General features: G+C 37.2%; 1 protein-coding gene and 4 non-coding genes across 5 annotated transcripts in view; 4 read left to right on the top strand and 1 right to left on the bottom strand.

Moving 5' to 3' along the window:
- Positions 1 to 22,346, bottom strand: part of rk (G-protein coupled receptor rickets) — a 604,059-nt gene that overhangs the window by 128,224 nt on the left and 453,489 nt on the right. Inside the window, exon 2 of the mRNA XM_081739199.1 lies at positions 2,565 to 2,636. Coding sequence (XP_081595325.1) covers positions 2,565 to 2,636 — 72 coding nt within the window. The remainder of the gene's footprint in view (positions 1 to 2,564; positions 2,637 to 22,346) is intronic.
- TRNAS-GCU (transfer RNA serine (anticodon GCU)) lies at positions 20,062 to 20,138 on the top strand. Its single transcript has one exon. It is a non-coding gene; the product is annotated as a tRNA-Ser (tRNA).
- TRNAS-GCU (transfer RNA serine (anticodon GCU)) lies at positions 21,184 to 21,265 on the top strand. The gene has a single exon. It is a non-coding gene; the product is annotated as a tRNA-Ser (tRNA).
- TRNAR-CCU (transfer RNA arginine (anticodon CCU)) lies at positions 21,350 to 21,431 on the top strand. Its single transcript has one exon. It is a non-coding gene; the product is annotated as a tRNA-Arg (tRNA).
- On the top strand, positions 21,513 to 21,594 carry TRNAS-GCU (transfer RNA serine (anticodon GCU)). The gene has a single exon. It is a non-coding gene; the product is annotated as a tRNA-Ser (tRNA).

Genomic DNA, 22,346 nt, shown 5'->3' with positions numbered 1-22,346 from the left:
TAGAGTTTTATCTCTTTAAGCAAACGCAAGTCACTTACGGTAAGTAAACACTCTAAATTTACTACTTAATTTCTCTTTCAGAAAGCTCCGCTTGCCGTGTGCCAATGATATGCTGACCTTTACGTAATGTTTTGACATTGTCAAAGCCTTTGATACAATCCAGGACATAAAGTACACACGTAAGAAGATTTACAACAATTGTTTAAGAATAAAACACACACATAACGGAAGACTAAAAAGATTTAACGTAAGTTTAAATTTTATTATGTTCTTAATATGCTCACTATCAACATTGTATAAATTATTATTTTTTCCCCCAGTCCTATATGGCACGAATGATTTACTATACAGCGTTAGCATGAATGATTTATTCGTTTTGAAATGGCTATATTTTCAAAAGTATTACATGTACACACATGAAAGATATATAGAAAGAACCACACACTCACCAAGTTTATACACCCTCTACAAATGTTCCATATGTGATCCTTTTGTGACGACACACGTGCAGACGATACTCAAACTCATTCCATACATTTTGTAGCATAGTCCTGTCAATTGTCTGCACTGCAGCACTGATGCGTTCTTTGAGCTCGACTAAGGATTGCGGTAGTGGGTACACGTAAACGAGGTCCTTAACGTACCCCCACAGGAATAAGTCGCAGGGCCTTAAATCAGGAGATCTGGGAGACCAGCGGAACAAAGATAGGACATTCTCACCAATCCAGCGATGCGGAAGTTAATCGTCTAGGTAGTAACTGGGATGTGCCAATGAGGGGTTGCCAAACTCTACACAATACACAAAGTACGTGTAATGCTTTTGAAAATATAGCATTACAAAATGAATGGATAATTTATGCTTGCTCTGTATTGTATCTATGACGCTACTAGCTTTGAGTTAATTGGTAAAGGGCTATCCTTTAAAACACATTGAAATGTGTATTATGGATTTTAGATCATTTTCAGATAAAAAAAATGCGTTTTTTAAAATAATACGAGGCACGTCCACAAAATAAGTGTACTAGGGTCCTCGCGAGCAGAAGGGAATTTGTAGTCGCTATGCTGGTTACACCGTTGTGTAGGTTAGCTTATATCCTTTCCAGCGAGCCTAATCACGCGTCAGTACGACCAAAACTGTGGCCACAGTAACGTCTCCAGTTACAGATGTTGATAAAATTTGCAGCGAAGTTCAAGATTCACAGCGTTATCTCGTTTGAAGGGAAAACCTTTGTCTGAAGTTTTTAAGATCAAAACAATTGAGAAGGGCAATTCAGAACAAGAGGAGGGGACTGCTGGCGAAGGGAGTCTGTTTTCTGCATGACAATGCCAGACGCATACGGACAATGTAACGAAGCAACTTTTGGAGTCCTTCGGATGAGATGTTTTTAATCATCCCTTGCATTCCCCTCACCTGGCGCCTTGGACTATAATTTATTCACCTTCCTGAAGATGCATGTAGGTGGGAAAAATTTCAACTGACGAGGAAGTGAACATTTGGCTTGCGGTTCTTTGGTGCGCAGGGTCTTGTGTTTGATCCCCCGTGAGAGAAAGCCTTGAAATGTAGGTGCGCGTCTCATATGGTCTAGGTGCTGGAGACGAAAGTTAAGCTATATCGAATTAAGTTCTGATTGCCAATCTTATTTAGTTCAGAGTAAGGGAACATAAAAATGAACGTTTAAAAATATAGTAAAGTATTGCATGTTTTCTGATATACCCTATACCAGGGTTTCTCAATCTGGGGGGGGCGACCTCAACGGGGGACGCGAAGATAAGCGGAAGAGATAAATATAATTAGAATGTAATACTGGAAAATATTTTTCAATGTTATTTTGAATTTTGTTCTGATAGGCATATTTTTATTTTTATGCATACTGTTAAGAACAACAAAAAATAGGTCTACTAAACATTTTCAACATGTGCAGAGTTGTTTAAAAATCAATTTAAATAAAAGAGGTACGATATCAAACTAATGAGAATTACATATTCAAATTTCAGAAAAATACAAATGCAACAAAACCTGCAATATTGAAATACAATTAAAATTGAAAGCTAATGAGATATCTGAGCATGGTGTGATGAGATACCTGAGTCATCTAAAATACTCAATAACTTTTTTAACGACTGTTTAAGTTTTTTCTAAACCAAAATTAGAAATAGCTTTATTTTTTGAATCATATGACCCAAAATTAAGAGAGTTATGAAGTTTTAAAATTTTCAAACGGCCTCCATTGTGAAACAGTAGGCTATGATGGATCGGATTCAATATTTGTAATATATTTGTAAACTGACCAAATCTGGTTTTAATCCATCCGCTTTTAGGGAAGTTACTCTATCCACTATATACAGAAAAGTATTCTACTCTTATATAAATAGATGGCTATCGTGAGATCTCCGCAATAGGTATATTAAACATCGCACACAAGCTTATTAGAAACCAGAAATTATACGGGTGTCGGTGGCAAGAGGATGTGATAAAATGGGGATCGTGATAGGAATTAGGTTGAGAAACACTGCTCTAGACAATACACTGTAATTGAGTATTACATAGTGAAGGATATACTTACAGATCTTGCAACTCTGTGAGGTAACTGAAGTCTGTCTCTTCCAGCTCTGTGATATTGTTTACGCTGAGATCTCTGTAACGAAAAGAAAAAAAAAAACATTATTAATCTTATAGTTCATCTTATAATTTACCTTAGTATTTAAAAAAAAAACATACGCTAAAATGAAATTACATCAATTTAATCTTCAATTCTCATGTAAATCAAGTGATTATACAGAGTGTTGCAAACATGTGGCTCAATATTTTGAGAACAGATTTCTCATCAAAATAATAAAAAAAAAAAGATTATATGGACCTGTGGTCAAAAGTCGATAGTTTCCGAGTTATAGGGTGGCGAAAACATAAAACAAGTTCACAGCTCCACTACATTCTAATGAATCTATTATTATTATTATTTTGGATGCCCCCGACATGATTGATCTTTGTAGTACAAACAAAGCACTCTATTCGATGCGTCTTTTGACATTTTTCTATCTCATTTTTTACATTATGTGAGCTGTAGGCCAAGATCACTTACAGAATTAATATACATTTTTACCTTACTTATAGAAGAGATTTAGATTTGACTTTTTAGTGCATTATAACTTAGGGGATAGAAATTAGTATTTACTTCTAATCTTAGAGATGTTGTACTTGATAAACACGGTGTTTTTATGTTTTCACTTCAAAATTAAGTTGGCTGTTATTGCCTTTCTTCAAATTGTCCTACGAGCCTTATTTTTCCTTATCATTGAGCTGCTTTTTTTTCCCCCTGTCTACTTGCAGGTTTTCAGTTTTCACTCTTACGGTAAGACAGTTATAGTTCTGCGACTCGACCATGTTTACATATACTTTAAGTTAAAAAATATCTTGTGTATAAAAAATATGCGTGTCTGGGTTTCTTTCATAGAACAGGTTTCTGTAATTAAGCTACAACATCAGTAAACAACATTGATTTATTACAAAATGTAAAATTAAAAGATTTTTACAATAAGCATTCAACAAGAAAAGATCACTCTTAACTAGCAGGCTCAATATTGGACTTAAGAAGAAGTTGGTCAAGTGCTATATATAGAGTATTGGACTGTATAGCTCAGAGACTTGGACATTATGGAAGTTAGAGAAGAAATATTTCGAGAGCTTCGAAATGTGGTGTTGGAGAAAAATGAAGAAGACAAAATGGACGGAGAGAATAACAAACGAAGATGTTTTAAAACGGATAGGAGAGAGGAGGACGCTTCTAGGCAGCATCGTTCGTAGAAAGGCCAATTGTATTGGACGTATTTGGTCTAGGAATTAATTCGTGCGGGTGGACAAGAGATGGCGCAACGAACGGAGCGTCCCACAGTTCCGTGTATCCACACATGTGTTGCAAACCCCTGTCATCGCGTATCGTTCGTAGTATAGGGCAGTGGATTAAAGCGTCAACAACACCAGTTTGTAGTTAAGTGAACATGGCGCAATTTGTGCCTGATAAAGTGTTTTTGCGGGGTGTCCTGCTGCATTACTTTAACATGAAGAAAAGTGCGACTGAAAGTCATCGTATTTTGGTGGAAGTGTATGGTGACCATGCTCTAGCTGAGCGAACGTGTCAGAAGTGGTTTGCACGGTTTAGAAGTGGTGATTTCGGCTTGGGAGACCAAGAGCGAGCTGGACAGCCAAAAAAATTTCAAGACGAAGAATTGACAGCATTGCTCGAACAGGATTCGTGTCAAACGCAGGAACAACTTGCAGCAGCATTAGGCGTTGATCAAACAACAGTCTCCAAACGCTTGAAAGCCATGGGAATGATTCAAAAGATGTCACATTGGGTTCCACATGAATTGAAAGACAGAGACGTTGAAAGACGAAAAACCATTTGCGAATTGCTGCTTCAACGACAGAGCAGAAAGGGGTTTCTGCATCGAATTATTACGGGTGATGAGAAGTGGATCCATTACGAGAACCCTAAACGAAAAAAGGCCTGGGTGAAACCAGGTGAACCAGGTCCATCACAACCAAAACGAGATATTCACTGTGCAAAGGTTATGCTGTGCATATGGTGGGATATGAAAGGTGTGGTGTACTATGAGCTGCTGCAACCGGGTGAAACTATGAATGGAGAACGTTATCGACGACAATTAATGCGTTTGAAGCAAGCTCTGGCCAGAACACGACCAGAATGGGAGAACAGACATGATAAACTTATTGTTCAACATGATAACGCTCGCCCACATGTCGCAAAACCGGTAAAAACCTATTTAGAAAATGTCGGATGGGAAGTTTTACCCCACCCGCCGTATTCACCAGACGTTGCTCCTTCGGACTACTACTTGTTCGATTGCATGAACAACGATTTGATTGGACAGCGGTTTACTTCTTCAGAAGATATCGAAACATGGGTCTCTGACTGGATCACTTCCAAGGATGAGGACCTCTTTCGCCACGGAATCCGTACATTGCCTGACAGATGGGCGAAAGTGGTGGCTAGCGATGGACAATATTTTTCTTAAGGTATTTATGTATTTTGTGTTTGTACTACAGCTTCAATGTGTGCGTACCAACCGCACGAATTAATTCCTAGACCAAATATCTTTCAAAGAAATTGTCTTCTTCATATGGCAAAGAAGGAAAAATGGAAGGAAGGCGAGGAGTAGGAAGAGGAAGAACACAACTGATCAATTACTTGAGAAATAGAAGAAAATATTGGAAGTTAAAAGAGGAAGCTGAAAATCGAGAAACTTGGAAGAAATATTTCTAGGCCCAAATCTAAAATAAAAAATTAAAAAATGAACCTACCAAGAGGTAGAATACTTACTTAATAATAATAATAAAATGAATAAATATTAACCCATGACTGATTTTTAACATGTTAGAACATTAGATTATAACAATGTACTTCATGTTAATTTATTTGTGTTCGTATAACAGTACACTGAGAACGAGCTAGTTACACTTATCAATATATTCACTTTTGCTCAGAGTTGCACGAGTAAATTGGTTGTAAAACTGTAATAGAAAAATAAAGAGTTTTCATTGTTACAAAAGATTTGTTGGTAGTTATTTAGTAGCAATAGAACATAGGAAATATATAATTTAAAATGCATTTCTACATGGCAGTGTTGGTCAAATCACATAAAACTTTTGTATTTGAAAATAAAGAGAGAAAACTGGAAAATAAAAGAATTATTGAAAGAGACTAATCTACAAGGAATCCCATGTGAAGAGAAAGAAAAAAGAAATAAAGAATTTGGAGAGATAACAATGAGGATGGGGTTAGAAGGGTTCAAAAGAGAATACAAACAAGTTAAAACAAGTTAAAAAGTTATTATAAGAGGCTAAAAAAAATTCTTAGAATTTTCATAATGCCTCTCCGAGCAAAATATTCTAGTTAATGCAAAAGTGAATATTATTTGCAATTATACATATAAATAAAATAAAATAAAATAATATGGCACGGGGGCTTAGTGGTAGAGTGCTTATCTCTGGTGCATGGGGGATCTGGTTCGATCACCGGCTAAGTAAGTTTGTAGTGGTCAATATAGTGTCCGTGGGTTTTCTCGGGATGCTCCCGTTTCCTTCCACGTTCTCATTTCACCAATTCTTCCATTATTATTCACTTTCCTTAATCATTGTCCCCCTTAGCCTAAAATGCCGTAATTATAGGACGTTAAACTGAAATATTTCATTTCAAAACAACATAACATGCAATTTACTACATTAGCCACGACGTACACTACGCTTTGATTTTTGAGTTGAATTGACTTGATTTTGAGTTTAACGTTCTTTTCAGCAGCGAGGCTATACGAGACGGGACCTCCTGATTAACATGGAATCCAAATCATATGAGCTCTCGCCAACTTTGATTTTGGAACACAGCGGTGCCGTGCCGTGGTAAATCAGCCCCCCTGGGCGAGAGTATACGGCTGCGCCCCCTGTACATATGAATGAGATCAACAGGGCATCCGTGAAGCGTAAGAAAATTTTCAAAAAATAAACCCTGCTATTCCTTGATTTTGATCTCTTTTAACCTTCCATTTTATATATTTGCACATGCATTTTCCTAACATGAGTAACATTATAGGACCACTTCCTAAAGCTGGAAGAGAATTTAAATACATACTAGTAATATTCCAAGAAAATTTTCCTCCTTCTTTTAATTTTTCCTCACAAATTTTTCGCCCCTTTACTTCGGTGCCCGGGGTCGTCACCCCGCTCGCCTCTCCAGCACATTACTGGAACAAAGCATTAACTGAACACTGAATAGGCGTCACAAGCGAAAGTAAAAGAGGAAAGGAAAGAAACTGAGATTGTTAATAGCAGAAGAATCGAAATTAATAACAATTAACCTTTATTTAATGTTCGGCTAATGAACTCATCACAGAACCACTTCGATCCTGGTACTGTTTTCCTTTTAACGCTCTCTGCCGTAGAGTTACAATGCAGTTGACATTTGAGCATCGTTTTTGCTGCATCACTGCATTTTTATTACACAACCTAAGAGCATCTTCAGGGAATTATTGTTATTAATAGAATAAAAGTTCAGCACCGGAGGATAGGGCCATATTTTCTCATCTGGTAACGAACGTGAAATATAATCGTACAAGGAAACAACATATGGTACTTTACACAATAGAATACATAATGCAAACGCATAGAATAAAATAATGGGTATAGCGTTTGGACGATAGATTCTTAGTAAATGATTTTAACTTGTTAATATGCTGGACTCTGCAGTCGTCTATTTAGCATTATTCAATTTTACATCCACTTTTGTCGCAACTTGATTTTAGAATATGTTCACAAAATTAGCAAAATCATAATTCGATCTCCAGAAGAGTTACTTTCGGTTGAAGGATAAATTAAATTACATGTTTTATTTGATAGTGATTTTATTTCTCCGAACCGTATTTAAAAATATAAGCCCACATTAATGTATTTACCAATTAACATTCTTTGATGTTAATGAACAACTTGAAGAGATTATTTAGTAAACCTTCAGAGGGGAGGTTGTTGGTTCAGTGGTAGAGAGCTTACTTCTGCTGCGTAGTGTCTCTGGTAGGACCCCGGAAGTACGTTTTTTTCGCGCGCTACTCTAGCCAGCTGTTTTACGCGTTATCCTAGCCAGTTGTTTTAAGTTGCTCACAAAATTTATATCATGGGGGTCAAGGTGGAACAAAACGAGCTCTGAGGGACTTTTAACGCGTTCCTCCTCTTCCTCCTCCTACTACTACTACTAATACTACTACTCATCTGCACAAAAGTAAGTAAATCACCCTTTTCAGTATTATTTTCATCTTGTTTTAATTTAAAAAAAAGGTTATAAAAATGTAAAAACAAAATCCTTGGGCCGGGTTTGAACTCACACCAAAAGCAATATTCGTTATTAGCATATAGCGGTAGCCCACTCGGCCACGAAGACCGACAGCAGCAGCCGTTTGATTACTGCTATTTGAATGCAATGTGGCAAGAAATGGATAACTCCAACCAATCAGAACTGTGTTTTTCGTTCCCACTTCCGGGAGCATTACTCTCCTGATATTTCGCGCCCCGTGAAACAGATGAACACCGTGCAATGTTCAGTGCTGCCAACTTACTAGAACAGAAATGGTGGGCACTTGAAAAGTTGTGTTGTAAACGAGTTAGTGTCTGATGAAAACAACGTTAAGTTGTCGAAACCGTTACATTGTATTTTTGTTTTAATAAATAAGTGTATATGCTCTGGTCAGAAGTTTTAATTATTACTTTAGTAAGTTCCAGAGTCGTGATGGATAGCGATCCAATTCCGCTTAGTTTTGATAATATTTGATGACTATATGAAAGGGCGGAGTGGGTGATGTCATTATAAATATGATTTTTGGCTCTGCTAGTAATATAATTTTTGATTAGAATAAGTCATAGCATTTATGTACTAACTAACTAACTAACTCTATGGCCTATGGAACCCGGAGGTTCAATGCCGCGTTCACAAAAGCTCTCCACTGACTTCTATCCTTAGCTAATTGGATCCAGTTTCTACTTTGTATTCCAATCTCTGCGAGATCCATCTTAATATTGTCCTCCCATCTGCGCCTAGGTCTTCCTAATGGTCGTTTTCCGATTGGTCTTCCAGTCAAGACTTTCAAAGCGTTTTTACTTTCTTCCATTCTAGCTACATGATCCACCCACCTAAGCCTCCTGGACTTGACGACCCTAACAATGTTGGGTAAACCGTATAAATTATGTAGTTCCTCGTTATGAAGTTTCCGCCATTCCCCATTCCCGTTCTTCTTGGGTCCGAATATTCGTCTCAGGATCTTGTTCTCAAATACTTTCAGTCTATGTTCTTCCCTCAGAGTAAGTGACCATGTTTCGCAGCCATACAAAACAACATGTACTAAGCATTTATGTACTGAGAAACTGAATGTAAGATGAACTCAAGTTAGCCCTCCCCCAGTGGCGGATCTAATCCGGAGCTGGGGGAGTAGCCCCCTCCCAGTTTTTTGAGCGACAAAAATATTTTAAGCTATTATTTATATATTTTTGAAAGTTTATAGTAAACTGATTGTGTACCTTTCATAGTGTGGGTTCTGGCTGACCTCCCCCCAGTTTTTACCTTCTAGATCCGCCACTGCTCTCCCCCCTGAAATAATATGAAATAAACAAATAAACTCGCTTCCCTCTGTCTTAACAGCTCTGGCTTCGGGACTGATATAGGCCTACTCTTGTTCATATAGAGAAAAAGAAAATGTTACAGGCAGCATCAAAAGAAGTATATATATTCTCAATTTAATTCCTCAATTCCACCGCGAGATGGAGACACTTTTGATTTGATCTCGTTTTCAACTTCAAGTAAGACAGGAAGTTTAATCAGATCTTCCTCAACAGATGGCAGCAGTAACCGCAAGGATGACTGACAAAATCGATTGTAAGAAGCGACAGCAATTACCAATGAGGTTTAAAACAATCACATTAGCACAGACAGAAGAAGGCAGTTTCCACTGTTATCATAACAGCGTCGCCCAAGACTGTGAAAATAAACATCGGGCGGGATGCGACAAGGAAATACTCCAATCCTCCCTCTCCCCGGCAACTGACATCGATCTAACTTTCATTGCGCGCGCGCCAACGGGAGCCGAAAGGATGGATTTTAAAGGTTTGGCCTAGTTTCGGGATGTTCTTTGCGCGATTCTCTCTCTCTCTTCCTTGTTTTTTCTTTATCTCCTTCTTAATTCCTTACTTTTTTTATTCTCCATCCTCCTGACATTTTTCGAAACATCATTTCCTTACACATTCAACCTATTACTGCCATCTGGCGAATACTTTTTCTTTCAAACGATTTCCTCAATTTTATTAGACTTTTAAACTAAGTTATAATGCATCAGTATGGGAAGTCATGCAATAATAATAATAATAATAATAATAATAATAATAATAATAATAATAATAATAATAATAATAATAATAATAATAATAATGATCAAGTTTTGGCACACCACATTTTGGAAAATTAACAGGTAAAACTTAATACTCTGCATGCAAAAACACTTATAAGGAACACATTTCTGCAGGTGACAGCATTTAAATACACTATCGGGGGAAAGGGACGGAAGGAAGCGGTCTGGGACCTATAAGATAGATACTATCCCGGCATTTGCCTGGTGTGAATGAGGAAAACAGAGGAAAACCTTATTCAGGATGACTGGCCTGAAAAAGCTTTTTACACTTTTTCGACCGAGTGTCCCCATACAAATGTAGGGTTACTAGTATAAAATCATTACAAGTTCTTTACAACGGATAAAATAAGTGAGTGCATATGAAAGATGACTGTATTAGATATTATTTTTACTACAGGCAATGCAAATCTGCACAGTGTACAAAAGGTGTATTTTATGTTTACAAGTGGAGCGTTATTAATATGAAATCATAACAAGTGCTATTGAAACTCGTATCATTGTCAAAACCCACTTGTATCTACTATCTTTGCTTACACGTATACTCACCGTCGCTGACGCACCTGCTCTATTCAGACGCACCACCGCGCTACGGCGAGGGCTCACCAGCTTCGCCCTGCACCGACTCGGTTAGATAGCATTCGTAATTTTTATTTGTCACCGAGCATAGGTTGGTTTGTGTTCTTTGCACTGTAGTCTTTATGCCATACATCCGGACGCTATATTTATAAGCATATCGTAAAAGACTTGTAATTTTTCGATAATTACTTCTGGTGGCACCCGTAAACTTTATGTATGCAAAATGGTGTAATGTCACGTCGCCCAGCTCAATTTTTTTTTTCAGAACAATAAGAAGGAAATCAGTGAAAGAATTATAGTTTTACAACAATTACTAAGAGTGGTGTTCCACAGCTTGACCTGCACGATAATAATAAGTACGAATCCGTGATACATTCGACTTTGGCATGGCCATGACTGAGTTCATCCTACAAAAATACATTTTGAAAAAATCCTTATAGAAAGCGAGGGTTGTTTAGTAGTTTACGAATGGTAGAGTGGTCAATTGACCTTCAGTCGATGATGAATCGCCGTAGGTTCGAGCTCTGCTCAGGGTATAAGTGTTTTATTTTTAATTTATCTTCGAAGTTTCTCTGTTTACGTTCTTATCGTAGCCTATTGGTTTGAGTAAGAGGAAAAAAATGAATAAAATAAATCAAATTCCAGACAAACATTATGTAAAGAAGAAAATGATGTTTTTGATGGCTCAGTTTTACTTTCTGAACAAAGAAAACAGAAGTGATTTTGGTGTTGGACTAATAATTCTACGAGCTCCGCCCGCATTCGTATCATATGATCCTTATTTTTTTTTTCTAAAGATATGAAGTGTAAACGTGAAACAAAAGAAAGAATAGGAATGGAGAAAGAACCCTTTTTGGAGAACCTTGAATAAAGAGTTGAGAAAAAGACTTATAAAATGCTTCGTGTGAAGTATTGTGCTGTATGGGTCAGAAACATGGACATTACGCAAAAATGATGAGAAACGACTAGAAGTATTCGAAATGTGGGTGTGGAGAAGAATGGAAAGAATTAGCTGGGTCGAGAGAAAAACGAATGAGAGAGTGTTAAAATGATAGAAGAGGAAAATTAGATATTAAGAAGAGGAAGAGAAACTGGTTGAGACATCGGATAAGAAGGAACTGTATCATAAGGGACGCATGGCAGCAGAGGATACGGTAGCAGGAAAGAGAGGGAGGGTGCGAAAGAGACTACAAATAATGGACGATGTCAAAACAGAAAAATCATACGTTAAGACGAAGAGGTTAGCTGAAGATAGTAGAACATGGAAGCTTCTCAGTTGCGGCAAGTGACTTGCAAATACTGGCAGAATACCTATGATAATGATCGTGTTAAACTTTTCTTGATGTTTTTTCATCCTTCACTGGGACCCTCGGACACTTAATCCATATCAAAAAGTAGTTACTCACTATCTGTTTCTGTCTCTGCTTCTTGAAACCGAAGTGCTGATTGATTTCTATCACTTCCGATTGCGACAGAGGATTAAAATCAGAGGTGAAACACAACTCGCGGTACTGAATCTACTGAAAGTGTGAAAACACCCTAATAAGTGGAAAACGTTGCAAAATGTAATCAAAGTAAGAATGTAAGTGGGGGTGGTCATATTCTGCAGGTTTACGATTTATTAGGGTGTTCCCACACTTTTAGATTACACCGTATTAAAAAAAAAAAAACTGGTTGTATCTATTTCCGTTTTACCCATTATACGATACTGGATAAAACAGAAGATGTTTTACCGGAAGTGGTGAAAACTCAGAAATGGTTTTCATAACTTCCAGTTTGAACAGATAGAAGTCGAAAGAAAGTTCATTTTCAAAATGTTAAACCGCTCTTTGATATTGCTCACAGTTTTTGTTGTGTGGAAATAAGTATTGAAACCGGAAGTAATAGTTAATTCTAAGCACTTCCGGCATGGGTAGACTGTTAAAAGATGGTGATGGTATATTGTTTTGAGATGCTGAGTTGACAGCAGAAAACCATTTAACGCTATACACTATTACCGTTTTTGTTTTATGACAATCAACGTTGAAACCGGAAATAGTTTATTTGTACCACTTCCGGTTTGACTAGAGGGTTAATGGAGAAGAATACACATCCTGCAACACTTAATCGATTTCAGAAAGCAGCCTCTCGATACACCTTACCTTTTTTACCCTATGATTAATATTGAAACCGGAAGTATTAATGAATCTCACCTACATCCGGTTTTTATTGACGGTGGTGATGTACCGGTACGCTATCTTGTGACGCAAAATCAATTTTTAAAAAAATAGGCACGTCGCCATCTTTTATCGTTATCTCCTACGATGGTTAGTGCTGAAATCGAAATTAGTTGATTTCTACCACTTCCGGTTTGAGTAGAGGGCCAGCGGAGAAGAAGGAACCGTTTTACGGGACGCTGACTCGATTGAAAGAAACTGCTTGGTGATATCTTTTTGTATAATTTTTGCTCTATCGAAATCAGTATTGTAGCCGAAAATACTAGTAAATTTGAATTACTTTCGGTTTCAGTAATGTTGCAGATAGTGATGATATGATCTCTTGAGACATTGAATAGATTACAGCCACTGACGCAAATCCCGGGGGATAAGGGGAACATGCCCCTCCAATCTTGAAACTGAGGGGACTTTTTTCTCAATAATCTGATTTGAAATGTGCTTTTGGGCAGTGATTATTTTTGTCCGATTGCCACAAAGGAACATGAGATGAAGTTGTTGTCCCCCAGAATAAGCCTCAAACTTGCCCACCTCCCAATGTTGAAGACAACTCTGCTCTTGATCCTCCATAGCATTGTTTTTCAACTTCATAAATATTTTGGACATCGCAAGAAAAAGAAAAAAAAAGTTATGGAAACAGTCTTACCCTTCCTTCCTAATGTTGAAGACAGATTTGAGCCGCTGACTGCAGGAAACCGTTTATCGATATCTCTTTCCGTTTTTTATTCTGATACCCATCGATAGACAGACAAGATGGACGGACAGGCGGACAGACACAGACGCTCTATAAAACTTTTGAAACTTATGCATAACATAGTTTGGAAGTACGAAAGCCAATCGCAAGGATACTTATACACAATACGCGACCAATGTAAATAAGTCTATGTTGTCCAAAAATTTGTAGGGCAGTAGGCTTTGCCAAATTGAGTGCACTTTAGCGTGCAGACGTTTAATTCCTGAGTTACGGGCTATCAAATTCAGTGCTTAGACTAATTCAAACTATCGAAAGAAAATCTCTAATTTCATTTTAGATTCAACATGAAACAATGTAGTGATTAAACGTCGATTATCTTTTTTCCTTTCCGTTACACTATTTCTACTAGGGATGGCCAAAATTTTCCGGAATCCGGATTCCGGAAATTTTGTTTTCCGGAATCGGAAAATTTACTTTCCGGAATTCGGAAAAATTCCGGATTTCGGAAAAATTCCGGAATTCGGAAAAATTCCGGAATTCAGAAAAATTCCGGAATTCGGAAAAATTCCGGAATTCGGAAAAAATCCGGAATTCGGAAAAAATCCGGAATTCAGAAAAATTCCGGATTTCGGAAAAATTCCGGAATTCAGAAATATTCCGGATTTCGGAAAAATTCCGGATTTCGGAAAAATTCCGGAATTCAGAAAAATTCCGGAATTCAGAAAAAATCCGGATTTCGGAAAAATTCCGGAATTCAGAAAAATTCCGACATTCGGAAAAAATCCGGAATTTAGAAAAAATTGGAATTTTTCCGAGATCCGGAATTTTTCCGATTTTACTTTACGGATTCCGGAAAGTAAAAATTCTGGAATTGGCCATCCCTAGCTAGTAGCTGTTAAAAGAGAAACACAATAATGAATATATATACTGTATTAGTTTCTTGTAGTTGGATATGTCTTTATCACTTACGTAGACAATTGGTACTGCAGTTATTTACTGCTTTATGAGAAGGTCTTATTTTCACACACAAAAAAGTCGCCAGTATGTCTCAAACATTATCGCGTTCCCACCTGCAGCTGCTCCAAAGCACTGCAAACTACTTTTTAATCAGGCGAAAGGCAGTGAAGGAAAAGAAATCTCAACAAATATTCTAATAACATTCGCTTATTGTCAACATACCTACAGTGAGCGCAGAAAGTGTTCGTACACCGTGCATACTTTATATTGAAAACAGCTAGCATGAGAACGGGAGGTGGAAAATATATATATAACCAGAATTAAGACTACACATTCATACATTTTATTTCTATATACAAGAGAAAGGCCAAACAAAGACAATCACTGTTTTGCTCAGAAGAAAAGAGAGAATTCCTTTTTTGTAAACGCAAAAAGTCACCGTACACTTATGATTGAATTAATGCTTATAAAGTATATTACGTTATTTATTATTTTGTGGGATTACCCTGTGCGTTAGTGATTGTGTGTAGTCTTCGTGGCATTGATTTCACCTGTAGTAGTTCGTAGTTCTGTAGCTTCGGGACTATAGAAGTCAGTGGAGAGCTTTTGTGAACGCGGCATTGAACCTCCGGGTTCCATAGGCCATAGAGTTAGTTAGTTAGTTAGTAGCTTCGGGACTGAATATGTCCCATTGTTCTTGAATAGCTTTTCTCAGGCCTTCTTTAGTAGAGAAGCTGTGCCTTCTGATTCTTGTCACCAGAACAGACCATAGATGTTCTATGGAGTTCATGTCTGGGGATTGAGGAGGTGTGCGAAGCTGTTTCAAGGTATTATAGAGTAGCCACAATCGAGTATTTTCCACTGTATGTTTGGAGTTGTTGCCTTGCTGAACAATAAATTGTTTTCTGCGCACTAGTATGGAGATTTTCCTTTAATATGTTAATATACACTTTGTGGATCATCACTCCATCGATAAAGTGGAGACGACCCACTCCTGAGGCACTCATATAACCCCAGACGAGCACGGACCCTCCTCCGTGTCTTACTTTAGGGACGAGATTTTGAGGATTCATCTCTGTATTCACCTTGCGTCATACCATACGCCTCCCATTGGATTCGATAAGATTAAATGTACTTTCGTCCGAAAATATGACCCTATTCCAGAAAGAAGCCTGATCCCTTATCTTTATACTCTTTTTCAAACTTTAGTCTCTTTATACGATTTGTCTTGTTCACCCATAACATTTTCCTGGCTATCCGAGCATGATACCCTACAAATATTCCGCACTGTACTGGCTGATACTTTAACACCGCGTGTTTCCAGATCCGTTGCCAATTGCACAGCACTACTTTTCGGAACCTTTTTTCTTTTCCCTAATAATGTAACGTTTATCTTGTTCACTCAACACTCTTGGTCTTCTAGTTTTTTTCTTTTTTTTTCGCACAGTGATAGAAACATTATACATCGCAATTATTGTTTGTAGTGTTGAACGAGGCCTGTCTGCAAGGTTTGCTATCTTTCTCAAAGATTTACCCTTCTTATGCAATTTAATAATTACTTTTCTTGTCTCCTCATTTGTTTCTGTTCGGTTGCTTCCCAGTTTTACTGCCCACCGTGCAGTTTTTTCACTCCTATTCACAACTAAACTCATTCTGTTATTCATGCTATAAACACAGGTGTATAATCAGGTGAATACTAGTGAATCCCAGTTGTGGTATCTTTGTTTCGTATTCGTACGTCAGGTGTACGATCTCTTTTTGCGTCTACTCTATACACTTTCTACGGAATTTATTTACTTTCTGACCATTAAACTTGTCTTTTTGTTCTTTATTGGTATATTCATAAAGCTTAATTTTCATTATTCATATTGTGTGTGTTATTACACTTCTTAAATTTTCTGATCTTTTTCGCAAGCATTCTCGTTTCAATAGCATAGGTGTACGAACACTTTCTGCGCTCACTGTATGTACAGTAAATACAAATTTATAATTTTTGACTTTACGAAGTATATAATGTAATTGTTCAATAATTAACATAAGCAGGCATTCATTAATTTATATTAATATAATAATTAATAAAACTAATAAGCGGGTGATTGATGACTCAGTGGTAGAGTTTTCATCTATGGTATTCTAACCCAGGACATGTGGGTTTTCGATGGCTAATTTTGTGTTCGAAAATTTTTCCGGTGGTAGGCCTACTCTTGGTTCCCTTTCTTATATTTGTTCCATCATCACTCATTAACGAATTTAGTTTATCAAAACTCTATAGCCATATATTCATTCTGTCCGTCAGTGAAACAAACAGTCTCAAGTACTATCTGATGGATTACCATCAATTTTGGCCACGATGTACAGAGTCAATAGTTAAGAATCGAGTTCCCTGATGAATGTAATATTCAAACCGGAAGCGGTACAAATCAACCATTTCCGGTTTTAACGTTAATCATTATATAGTAAATATGGTAATAGATAGCGAGAAACGGTTTCCAGTAATCGACATATATAACATTCATGTAGATAGAATGTTACCCAATTTGTGCATCTGCTGAAAATAATGAGCTTAGGTATTTAGAGAGCATTTTCCGCTTTAGAAAATGTGTGCTTGGTAAAGAATGTAGAGAATTAGCTGAGTCAGGCACGTAGCTAGAATATGGTAATAGGAAGGGCGGGTCTGTCACGAAATACTGTGGTTATTTACCAGGGGCTCAATCATTCTAAATTATTTTATTGGCAACATATATTGGTTCGTTTAGCCAAGATTTCTAATGGAGGGATGATATGAAATACTGTGGTTACACACCAGAAGCTCGATCAATCTAAATATTTTACTGACAACATACCCATATTGATTGGTTAGGACAATAAAATGAGGATATATTAGTAAGTATTTTAATAAGAAGCTATGAAGATATCTCGAGTAAAAAATTATAAAAAAGTATTGAAAAAGATATAGTCTTCCGAGGTCATTCGAACGGTGTCGAGAATTTTGCGTCTGGGAAATTTGCGCCCTACCTCAAGAACAAGGAAAATTGCGCCTGCAATGTACCTCCACCGGGAAGTTTGAGCCCTGCGAAATAAAAGAACATATTCGAGCTTACGCATTTGCTCGGAAGGGCTGACATTACAGCATAAACAATCCTCCCCCCACAACCATGCCATTTGTGATTTATTTTCATTGTGGCTATATAAGGGGAGAATAAACTTCAATATAAGCCAAAAGAACACAACGGATCAACGCAATCACTGCTTCTTCCAGAGATGATTTTGGGGGAACACTGGCCTCCCCAGAGCTCTCAAAGTGCCCCCTCGGAGGAGACCAAAATAATACGTTTATAATATAATAATAAATAGAATAGTACCAGCAGTGATCCCCTCCGGAATACTAAGTGTGCCCCCCGGAACATTTTTTCTGAAAGAACGACTGAACGCAATTGTGTGTTTAAAGTGTAATTCCAGCAAGTAAACACACTGTACATAGTTTTCTTGATAATATTACTGAACTGATTTTACATTCACTTTACATTTTCTTTTCTATATTTTGTGTCCTAAAAAGCCAAACAACTCGCAAGGATTGTGAACAGAGATACCTGGGTAGAGCCAAACAGCCTTTTGTAGATTAAATTATACTCTTTGATCATATTAATAAATAATTATATATCAGTCATTTATACTTTTATTGTAAATTTTGTAGTATAATGAAAAATTGTATTTGTATGGATTGCCCTTCAGTGAACTAAAATTGTATTTTTTTTCATTTGTTCGGAATATTATAACGGATGGAGTAACTCACTGAGACGATGAGAGGCAAGCCTAGTTCAAGTGTGAGTGGAAGTTACTTTACACAGTACAAAAATAAGTTGAATTGTAGGGCGCTAACATCCCAGTGCAAATATATAGCCGGCGCATTTTCCCCTCTTTTTGCGGTAGGGCGCAAACATCCCAGTGCAAATATATTGCGAGCGCATTTTTTCCTATTTTTGTGGTAGGGCGCAAATTTCCTGGGCGCAAAATTCTCGCATTCAAGGGAAATATAATGTCCGTGAAGTTGACAAGCCACTTATGTCAGACTCCAATTTCGACTTTAAACGTCGCTAGTGCTATGTTAGTGTTCGATAGTGACGCAAATCGTTAGCACTCCACAGATAACGTGTGCTTTTTAAATAATGGATATGTCTTCTAACTGCATGCCAACACGCCCACTTCTAAGAATCATCTCAAAAATGAGGTTAACCGTTAGAGCAAGTAACTGCTCATTAGTACCATTAACATTAACGTTAATGCCTCCATTGTACGGCCCTTTGAGTAATAATTACACCACGTATAGTCTCAATGGGTCCCTATATTCTCGCGAACATTCTGACGTGCCCAAGTTAGTTACTTTTTTTTTGGAACTATTGTTTATCTGTTATTGTTTATTGTTTATTGCTAGTCTGCAGAGTAGTCCTTACATTAATATGCCATTGTCCTTGATAATCATTGCGTATTTACAAGCAGTTTGTTATTACTGTTAGAAGATATCAAAAAACAACAGATAAAATCTACTACTTAACGGTTCATATTTTTCTTTTACAGTACACAAACGATTAATAATAATAATAATAATAATAATAATAATAATAATAATAATAATAATAATAATAATAATAATAATAATAATAATAATAATAATAATAATAATAATAATAAGACTATTCCAGCATAAAAGTTATCAATTGCATCACACTGGCAACAAGCGACGCATATTTTAACTTCATAAAAATTCGTTTCTCACGATTTTCTGGAAAACTACGTATGATATCTTCATTCTGTCAAGTTGTTTATCTCAGTGTGATATATGTATTACCTCTGGACAATATCACAGTAAAACAAAAATTAAATATTAGGAGTGCATCGTACTTTTGGACTACATCTCATTAACCATGGGAAGATTGAGTAGTGTATACTTTAGGATGTAAGTTTCAGCTTAACTTGCATCATACATTCTTAGGATTACAAAAAGGAAATTTGTTCGTTTGCATTTGAACAAAATTCTTAGGATTACAAAAAGAAAAAATATTTTTTCCGAATTCCGGAATTTTTCTGAATTCCGGAATTTTTCCGAAATCCGGAATTTTTCCGAATTCCGGAATTTTTCCGCATTCCGGATTTTTTCTAAAATCCGGAATTTTTCTGAATTCCGGAATTTTTCCGAAATCCGGAATTTTTCTGAATTTCGGAATTTTTCCGAAATCCGGAATTTTTCCGAATTCCGGAATTTTTCTGAATTCCGGAATTTTTCCGAAATCCGGAATTTTTCTGAATTCCGGAATTTTTCCGAAATCCGGAATTTTCCGATTTTACTTTCCGGAATTTTCCGATTTTACTTTCCGGATTCCGCAAAGTAAAAATTCCGGAATTGGCCATCCCTAATTTCTACCTCCAATATCAATACGAACAAAGTATGTTTATCCAACAGACGAGGTGGTAGCCGGTGGGTGTAGCCGAGCGGTCTGAGGCGTTAGGCTGATGATTGTGAGGTGAAGTCCATTGGGGGCTCGAGTTCCTCTGTAGTAGCAACGAATTTTAACTGTTCTGGATGTTTCTGTGTTCGTATCCCTGTCGTGTCTAGTAGTCCTGAAAAGTGGTTGCAGTAGAAAATAAGTCAGGAAGTTTAAAAAAAAAGGTGGCCGAGTGGTTAAGGCGTTGGACTGCTAATCCAATGGGCACTGCCCGGGTGGGTTCGAATCCCATCATCGTCGGTTAATATCAATACGAACAAAGGATGTTTATGTAACAGACGAGGTAGTCCAGTTCACCGGTGGAAGTCGAAAGGTGTGGAAGTGCTTTTTTTTTTTTTTTGGATTGTGATTATTGGGAAAAGACATACTTTCAATTCGTAAAAATACTGTGAAATTTGAATTCGACCGCTCTATACCTAGTCCGAGTGACATACATATTTGGTTATCTGAAAACTTCAGTGACGTTATGAACCAAGCAGTCACTTTACAACTGCATAATGAGGACTTTGCTTTGTATGTGAAATTTGAAAATGATATTGTGTTTAATGAAGTTTTGAATCAGTTACCTAAAACTGTTCCCTATGTTCATTCAAATGGGGTACGCAGCACTGTTCGTATTTCGAATGCTGAAATCAATTACATCAAAGTTCGGATATTTGATTTGCCTCTTGAAGTAGACAATAGTTTTCTTCATGATGTGTTGAGTGAATATGGTGTTAACGAAAAGTGGAGTGCTACTTATAAATATGCCATTTTGAATGGGATTCGCTCTGTATATATGATTCTCAAAAAAACAATTCCTTCAAAACTTAAAGTGATATCATACTCTGCATACGTTGCTTACTCTCATCAACCTAAAACGTGTTTCCGATGTCTGGGGACTGATCATGTACTCTCTCAGTGTAAAGTACCCCCCGTGCTTCACCTCGACCAGATTCTCGACCGACTGCTTTACAAATGACTGATTTATCCACTGCCGGATTACCGACAAACGAAAAATAGGAACGCATGCTTTAGGGCAGTCTTCTAACCATTTTCCTTCCTATACATCTAACAATCATGACTCTCATAGTATCCTGCCTGCAATTGCCGATCTTAATGCCTTTCCTGTTCTCAAACCTCCGTCATGTGAAGTGGTTAAGACGTTGGACTGCTAATCCAATGGGCTCTGCCCGCGTGGGTTCGAATCCCATCTTCGTCGATTATTTTTTTTTATAGTTTTCTCCTTTCCGTTATACTATTCCTACCTCCAATATAAATAGGAACAAAGAATGCTTATGTAACAGACGAGGTGGCCGAGTGGTTAAGGCGTTGGACTGCTAATCCAATGGGCACTGCCCGCGTGGGTTCGAATCCCATCTTCGTCGATTATTTTTTTTTATAGTTTTCTCCTTTCCGTTATACTATTCTTACCTCCAATATCAATAGGAACAAAGGATGTTTATATAACAGACGAGCTGGCCGAGTGGTTAAGGCGTTGGACTCCTAATCCAATGGGTTCTGCCCTTGTGGGTTCGAGTCCCATTCTAGTCCACTAATTTTTATAGTTTTCTCCTTTCCGTTATACTATTCCTACCTCCAATATCAATAGGAACAAAGGATGTTTATGTAACAGACAAGGTGGCCGAGTGGTTAAGGCGTTGGACTGCTAATCCAATGGGCTCTGGCCGCGTGGGTTCGAATCCCATCCTTGTCGTATAGTTTTATACTTTTCTCCTTTCCGTTAGATTACTTATACTTCTAATATAACTAAAAGTAGGTCCGCATATTTCCTGGTAATGCTGCTACAGAATGAAGCCTCACGAGTTTTATCGGTATTTTCTCCCACATTCTCATTCTACTGCTTATTTTATGATCATCCATCTCCTTTAGTTCACAAAACAACTGTGGGATGGGATTTAAAACTATAGTTCATTTCCTATAGTTAATTCATTAATTAATGAATTTCAAAATAAGCATTGAACAATCAATCCAATATTCCAATATATAATTAAACGATAAAACAAAAGTTGATGGACAAATATTGCTGTTACGAGTATGACGTATTTGAGATCAATTTTACCAATTTCATTTCATCGGATAACTATCGCGAATTGCTGTCATTTACAACGCCTAATGCTAGCTAAATATTTGCGGAAATGTTTGAAAGATCTCATATGGTAAAGAGGGGGAGAAAAGAGTGGATATTCTATATCGGATGCAAATGGTAATCAAAATAAAAGAAGAAAAGCTTTTAATGCAGTGCAGATGGTGCTACATTTGACGAAGATTTATCTGTTTCACTATACACGAGCGTTAGTTCGAGTTCTCTCTCAGCTATTGACAATGTTCCAATAATCTAATTTCTCTACCCCCGTTACCAAACCAACGGAGTCTGTCTATATAGCTTCCGAGAGAACCCGCCACCAACCAAATATTGGGAATCAATTAATCACGATCACGTGGTAG

The sequence above is a fragment of the Thermobia domestica genome, chromosome 14 (genome assembly GCF_964235325.1).
Source record: "Thermobia domestica chromosome 14, izTheDome1.hap1.1, whole genome shotgun sequence".
NCBI classification, from domain to species: domain Eukaryota; kingdom Metazoa; phylum Arthropoda; class Insecta; order Zygentoma; family Lepismatidae; genus Thermobia; species Thermobia domestica.
This window is presented reverse-complemented; position numbering and strand designations above follow the sequence as displayed.